Here is a 7,520-nt window from a genome sequence, read left to right on the forward strand (position 1 = left end):
GATATAACCAGTGTGGTATAAATCCAGCATTTGTCCTTAAACTCATGATTTAGTTATCAGTGATTTTGTAACATATTTATTAAGTATTATTTATGTGGTGACATTTATTTCCCTTTAAAGCATCAGAATTTTGAAGAACAAATGCAAGGCATGAAGACCCAGCTAATTCAACTAAGTACCTTACTTCGATTGTTGGACAGTGGATTTTGCAGTTACTTAGGTAAGCTTAGTGAATCAAATTATATACCCAGCAAACTGTAGAGTAATATACAGAGAGGAAAAAAGTAAAGAACTGTCTTAAAGATACCTATACCCTGTCACTGTTGCCTGAGTTCCTTTGACAAATGAAAGCGTGGGACCAAACTTTCTTTGTATAATTATGCCTTAAGACAGTTTATTCATAAAATGAATTATTTGTTATTTTATGGTTTTCTTTTAAACAGATTTGAACTGTTTCCTTGAATTAGTAGAAGGCAATTAAATTTTAGGATTTCTAATAGCTTAAGCTGCATAGAAAAATTTGAGGTTGGAATAGGTTACTGTATTGTGAGATAATTAGCATAAGAAGTCATATATATATATATATATATGTTTTTTTTTCTTTCTGTGTAGAATCTCAGGACTCTGGATACCTTTATTTTTGCTTCAGATGGCTTTTAATCAGATTTAAAAGGGAATTTAGCTTTCTAGATATTCTTCGATTATGGGAGGTAAGTTCTTAAATAATTATACAAATGTAATACTTGTTATGGAAGGAAACACTTTATTCTGTAGAGTATAAATGGATTATAATAGCCTAACTGAAAGTTCTAAAGCATGTATCTTATGTAATTCTGATAGTTTTTGTGGTCTTTCCTTAATGATCTTGAATTGAATACCTGGTCTTTGGAGCATTTTTTCTTTTTTTTAAAGATTTTATTTATTTATTTGACAGAGAGAAATCACAAGTAGGCAGAGAGGCAGGCAGAGAGAGAGGAGGAAGCAGGCTCCCTGCTGAGCAGAAAGCCCGATGTGGGGCTCGAACCCAGGACCTGGGATCATGACCTGAGCCGAAGGCAGCGGCTTAACCCACTGAGCCACCCAGGCGCCCATGGAGCATTTTTTATAAATCACAATCCTCATGAGATTTGAGGCCATTAGATTTCCTAAAAACACTTTTCTAGACTGTTGGCAATTGTGTTCTTTCCTTGAGAGGCTTGACTTTATGTGTGGCTCTTCCACATTCTGGTATAGATTTGTGTAGAGTTCAGGGAAGTTTTGACAGGCAGGCAGTTGAGACGGAACTTTGTAGTCTGAAGTATTGGGAGGGAGCTGATCTGTGTTTTGCTTTTTTAAAGAACTTTAAGGTAAAGGAAAATACTAAGAATAATACAGCAAACATCCTGTGAATATACAGCCATTTACTTAGTTTCTACCTGGTAGATATTTTGCTTGATTGCACCAATAGTGTTGCAATGAACATCATATTTAACACTAGGGCACATATCTTAATATCAAATTTTCATGTGTACCTCTGAATATATCCTTAGAATAAATTTCTAGATACCTCTGAATCAAAGACCTAGTCAGTTTTTAAGGCTGTTGATAGATTTTGCCATATTACTCTCAAGAAGAGGTGAAAGATGATTATTTTTCAGAATGGGCAACCAAAGGTAGGAAAGGCCACTTTTAATCACTCGCGGTCAGCTTGAACTCTGACCTAATTACCTTAGCTAATTACTCGAGGTTGAGAAGGTGGGATGTAATGGTGGATTAAAAAACATCCCACCATCCATATTTAACATATGTAAACATTTTGCCATATTTAGTTCTAGTTTTTCTCCTTTTCTCCAAGAAAAAGAACTAAAGATATAGCTAACATCTTCTTTAATCTCTACCCCAAGTCCCATTTCCCTGCCCCCGACTCTAGACAGTATTGATGAGTGTATATCCTTTTATTTATTTTGGACCCAGGGTAACTTGAAAAATAAAATTATTATTTTCTTCTAAGGTATATTCATTATTAACAGGTCAGTATATTTTTAAAATAGAATGTTGGTGTAATGACTAATTGCTACCTTATCTTTATAAAGACAAGGGATTACAGAAATTCTCCCAAGGAAGGGATGGGGGAAATAATCCATTGGGATAATAAATAGGTGTATATATAGTGGAACCCCTGTGTCCTCTGAGGCTTTTATAGCTGGAAATTGGTTCCTATACTTTTGGCCACCATGCTACCATTAGAGAAGGGGATGTGCTAATTGAAAGGATCATTGCTTTGTGTGGGATGACTTCTTCTGTTTGAAATTAGAAGTAAAACTTACATGTTCTTGAGCTGGAATTGTATTTAATTTAATATAATTAATTTATTTTTGAGGGTCATTATGGAATTTAATCTCAGTGGTTTGATAATTAAGCAAAAAAACACAATAATTATCACATCCTAATTTTCCAGTAAATATGTTGCTGACATTTTTTTTAAAGTTTATTTATAAACTGGAGTTTGGTTGACATATAGTATTATGAGTTTGATGTACAACATAGTGATTTAACACTTATATACATCATGAAATGCTCTCCATTTAAATGTAATTACCATCTGTCACCATACAAAGTTAATGACAATACTATTGACCATATTCCCTCTGTTGTATTTTACATCCCATGACTTCTTTATTTTACAACTGGGATTTTGTACCTTTTAATCCCTTTCAGTTTTCCTTCCTTCCTGCTCCCCTTCTCCCTTTGACAACCACTAGTTTGTTCTCTGTATGGAATCACAGTTTAAAGTTACCAGTTTGGTTAAATAAGTATCTCAACTTCTTTTTTAAAGGATGACCTGAGAATATTATTACTGTATAGATAGAATAATCCAAAAAAAAAAAAAAAGAGTTAGATAGAATAATCCTCTGTTTACCAAATAAATTGAACCTTTAATGAAAATTTTGAGGTTAATTGCTTTGTAAATTAAACTTCTAAAAATGGGATTTAATCTGCAAATTATTCAGTTTGATTTATTCTTGATGAAATAAGTAAAAACATTTTAGGTGTGCTTTAGTAGTAGTATTTGTGTGGTCTTTTTCACTTTCCAGATAAGATACTGTTATGTACATTAATAGGAAATTAAGGCTTTAAATTTGAGGCCATTATCTATATTTAAGAAGTACGGCTATTGATCAAATGTTTTACACATTTGGGTATAAATTTCGGCTAGTTGATTCGGTTTTTGTCACAATCAGAGTGTTATGTGTTATGTAATATAATGTAGAGCTGTCTCTGGGAGGTTTTGATCCCATGCACTATTTCACTGAATTTTTTTTCTTTTTTATCCACGATTTAGCTTTTTTTTTTTTTTTTCCCCTCCAGAGATTGAAGGTGATTTATAAGTGAGAAACTAAAGGGTCAGAAAAGTACTGAAGAGGCTTCTACCTTATACCTTAGACTTATATTCATGGATGTAGCTTCTTAATTAATATCATTTATCATATAAATTAGGTTCAGTGATATGCTTATTATAGTTACCTAAAGGGCCACATTGGGAATTCATCATATTCAAATAATGTTAAACCTGATGTTACTATGTAGGTGAAGGTAAGACTTCTCCACTCCTCATTTCCTAACTAGAAAAACAGTGGTCTGTCCTCTCTATGCAACTTCTGCTTTGCATAGAAGTCATTCAGAGTTCAACATTGTTTCTGTGAGGAAAATATTTTAGAATTGATACAGTTTACTAAATAGTTCTATTTTTTGTAGGTAATGTGGACTGAACTGCCATGTAAAAATTTTCATCTTCTTCTCTGCTGTGCTATTCTGGAATCAGAAAAGCAGCAAATAATGGAAAAGCATTATGGCTTTAATGAAATACTAAAGGTAGTTATTCCTTTAATTTAGATTTTAATATTTTGGCACTTTCCTTTGTTTGGTGGTACCAGTATACAAAACATTTCCCTGGAGCTTTATTGAATCCCTTGAGTAAAACTTAAATTATATCAATAACACTTAATATGAAACTGACTCTGAGAATGACAGTTCACTGAATACATACTGGCCAGTTATTTTTACCTGGCTAATTAGGAAGAAAAGGAAATTCAGCAAATGCTCTTTTATGTAGTTTAGTTTTCTTAAAAGAAAAAAATGTCTTTTGCTTATAACTTTAAGATAACAGACTTGGGACAGCTGCTGGATTTAATGTTCCATAAGCTTATTAGCTATTCTTTAACTTTAAAACTGAAATATATATTGAATTTCCTGCTTATTTGTAGTATGTGAATACTTTTATTTTAAGGTTTTTGTATCTGCAATGAAATATAACTGGTAATTGTTTAAATAGTAGAATATAATAGTGCTTTTAGTTTCAATTATCATTTTATTTTATGGATTCATTTTAGCATATCAATGAATTGTCCATGAAAATTGATGTGGAAGATGTACTATGCAAGGCAGAAGCAATTTCTCTACAGATGGTAAAATGCAAGGTATGCAGTGTTTTCAGTAATTCTGAGGTTTTTTATTTGTATGCTTTTGGTCAAGCTGAGGTCAAGAAAGAATTTTTCTTTGTAGAAGTAAGATAAATGGCAGTTTTAGCAAGTTGAAGGCAGGCATCAGGCATTAGCTAGGATTTTACCATTATGGATTTATCACACTTAATTGAAAACAGTCGATTAATTATGCTAGATAAGAAACATAGTACAGCAAAATGGCAAAAATAATGAAAACATTTCTGCAACAACTAAAGAGGCTGTAGAATTTAAGTATTGATGATGTATTATCCAGTCTGAATACAGACTAGGACCTTATATTAAATGTGGTATCCCCAATAAAGAGAGATGCTAATCAGAAATAATTAAATGAGTAGTATTTAGTCCGTGTCTTTACAACTGTATCAGGCTCTTAGTACTTTCTAAAAACAAGGCAAATTTGGTGTATTATGATCTGAATTCAAACCAAATCATTCTTCTGATTTGGCTTTTGCATTTTTATGAGCTTTCCTATTTGGTCTTTGTGTCTTTTTTTTTTTTTTTAAAGATTTTATTTATTTATTTGTCAGAGAGAGAGAGAAAGCACACAAGCAGGCAGAGAGGCAGGCAGAGGTCGAGAGAGAGGCAGGCTCCCTGCTGAGCAAGGAGCCCGATGTGGGACTCGATCCCAGAACCCTGGGATCATGACCTGAGCCGAAGGCAGTGGCTTAACCCACTGAGCCACCCAGGCGTCTTTGTGTCATTTGTTCATGGTTCCAAATACTTCTTTTGGTTCACTTCTACAAACATTTATTTGATAGCTAATCTGTTCAAAATAGGTCAGTGAAACATTTCTTTAAGGAACCTTGTGCATTAAGGGAGAAAGATGGTGTAAATAAGATCTCATTTAATAGCTAAGATTCTATAATAACAGGGAGAATGAAATAAATGCTAAATATTAGAAAAACTATGTTTGTGGGAGTGGTAGGGTGGGGTGGAGAGTGACTGACTTGGGAAAGAAGATCACAGAACTGCTTATGAAAAAAGGGTTAGGATTGCATTTGGAGTGGAGAAGGAAGTTGTGAGAAGATATATAAAATCATACTGTTAGAATAAATGTTCAGACTCTGGAATCAGTGTTGTCTTAAGGAGAAGTGTTATTTCGTGATTACTTTTCCTCAATAGTGAAGGATGGTGTTGTGTTTCATTTTGCATATTCAGGAATTACCACAGGCAGTTTCTGAGATCCTGGGACTTCAGGACAGTGAAGTTACAACACCAGATTCAGACACTGGTGAAGATGAAAATGTTGGCATGACTAGTCCTACATCTACATTTCAGAGTGACTCCTTGCCTGTACTTGCTACCAGTGGAGCCAGAGATGACAACCCAACACAGACATCAGTGTCCCCAAATGTTAGCAGATTAACACCTGCATGATCATTCTTCTTGCTTAGTTTTCGAAGAGACATTCTTTTGCAACATTTTTCAAGTACTTGAAAGGTGGAAATTTAAAATCTTGGTATTGATCATGCTTTAAGGTTTGTGGAAAGAAAGTGTACTGATGTTCTTGCATTAAAGCTTTACAAAGATTTAAACTAATTATTTTTGTAGTTACTTCTACCAAATAGCCTTTCCTTTTCAATAACATTCCTTAGTATTTTTATAGCCAAGTACATTTTATTTTCTTGCTGATGAACTGGAATTGGATAAATATTAGAAGTGGATGAGTTGGAAATTATGCACTTTGAAAAACATTCACTTTGTTTACTCTCAGTTTAGTGGGTTTTGGATTTGATTAAATTAAATGTTGGGCCTTTCTATAGCATTCTAAGCTGAGATGTAGATTGTGTTACCCAAGTGATAAGATAAAAGAATTTGTTTTTCTCTATTGTTTACAACAATACTCAGCTTAAATATTTATGCTGGTTGAATGTGATTTAAATTGGATATTTTCATCAATGCAATTTAATGTGTAGATAAAAAGAGCTATTTCAACCATAATAAGTGGATTGGCAGTATATTTTTTACATCAACGTTTTCTTCACTTGTATATAAAAACTATATAAGTACTTATTTATGAGTATAAGAAAGGATAGGCATATTTTCGTTAACTGAATAAACTTGACTATTGATTTGTATAACCTGATTTGACAAAAGTAATGCATAGCTTCAGTATGAGATCTTTTTCAAAACTATTTTCTTAATCAACATTTATTTCATTGGACTACATTCAACCCTGTATCTGGTATAATTTTAAAATTAATTGCTTGTAATCCTCACTTTACTAATAATGTGTTTATTATCTTTCCTAATAATGCATTAACTGATTAATCAGGTCTTTAAATTTTTATAAAATGCTCTTTGCAAAAAGCTTATGTCAGAAATTTCAGTATACTATCACGAGTCTCAAAATAATACTTTTTTGTATATGAATGAAGCTGTTTTTACCATGCAGTGTTGCATGATTTTAAGTTATGTGGAATTAACATAACTGATTCCGTTTTAATTGTAATTTGTTAACTCCTGTACATATCATTAAAATAAATTTGAAGTTAAAGTAGTGTTTTCAGTTAAATTATACTTAGAAGTAGTCTGATAGTTCTTCATTAGAAGAAAAAAATCCAAGATGGTCCCCAGCACATTTTTTATTTTTATATGATTGAAACAATCACTGGAATGAGTTATGGACATGAGAAAGAAACACGACCCTTTTATAACCAAAAGCAAATTTTCATCACCGTGGGCTTGGGCATAGTGTTGTCTTGGAGGATGTAATTGTCTGACTTCGGAAAGCAACTTCCTATAATTGATGTTAATAATATAAAATAAAAGTTACGCAGTTCTGAAATGGTCCAGGAGACAGATTTTTTTTTCCTCCAGAAAACTGGGGAACCAAATGAACTTTTTTCCTACTTGAGAAGGAATCTGACAATCATGACCGTCGAACCATTAGATTTTAGTTTTTTAATATCATATGTGTGTTATCTTTCATCAGTTAATAATGAGTAAGCCTGTTTAGACAAAAACGTAAACTGATCAGACACTCGGCATCTCCAGTCTTTCATTTCCTGCTGTTCA

At 32.8% G+C, this 7,520-nt stretch overlaps 1 protein-coding gene across 3 annotated transcripts in view; it reads left to right on the forward strand.

The window, feature by feature from the left end:
* Positions 1-6,996, forward strand: part of TBC1D15 (TBC1 domain family member 15) — a 66,453-nt gene extending 59,457 nt beyond the window's left edge. For all 3 annotated transcript variants that reach the window (XM_047741062.1, XM_047741060.1, XM_047741061.1), the window contains 5 exons: positions 121-220; positions 613-710; positions 3,736-3,852; positions 4,371-4,457; positions 5,661-6,996. In XM_047741062.1, coding sequence (XP_047597018.1) covers positions 121-220; positions 613-710; positions 3,736-3,852; positions 4,371-4,457; positions 5,661-5,879 — 621 coding nt within the window. In that variant the 3' untranslated portion in view covers positions 5,880-6,996. The remainder of the gene's footprint in view (positions 1-120; positions 221-612; positions 711-3,735; positions 3,853-4,370; positions 4,458-5,660) is intronic.
* The last annotated feature ends 524 nt before the right edge of the window (positions 6,997-7,520 follow it).

The sequence above is a fragment of the Lutra lutra genome, chromosome 8 (genome assembly GCF_902655055.1).
Source record: "Lutra lutra chromosome 8, mLutLut1.2, whole genome shotgun sequence".
Lineage (NCBI taxonomy): Eukaryota > Metazoa > Chordata > Mammalia > Carnivora > Mustelidae > Lutra > Lutra lutra.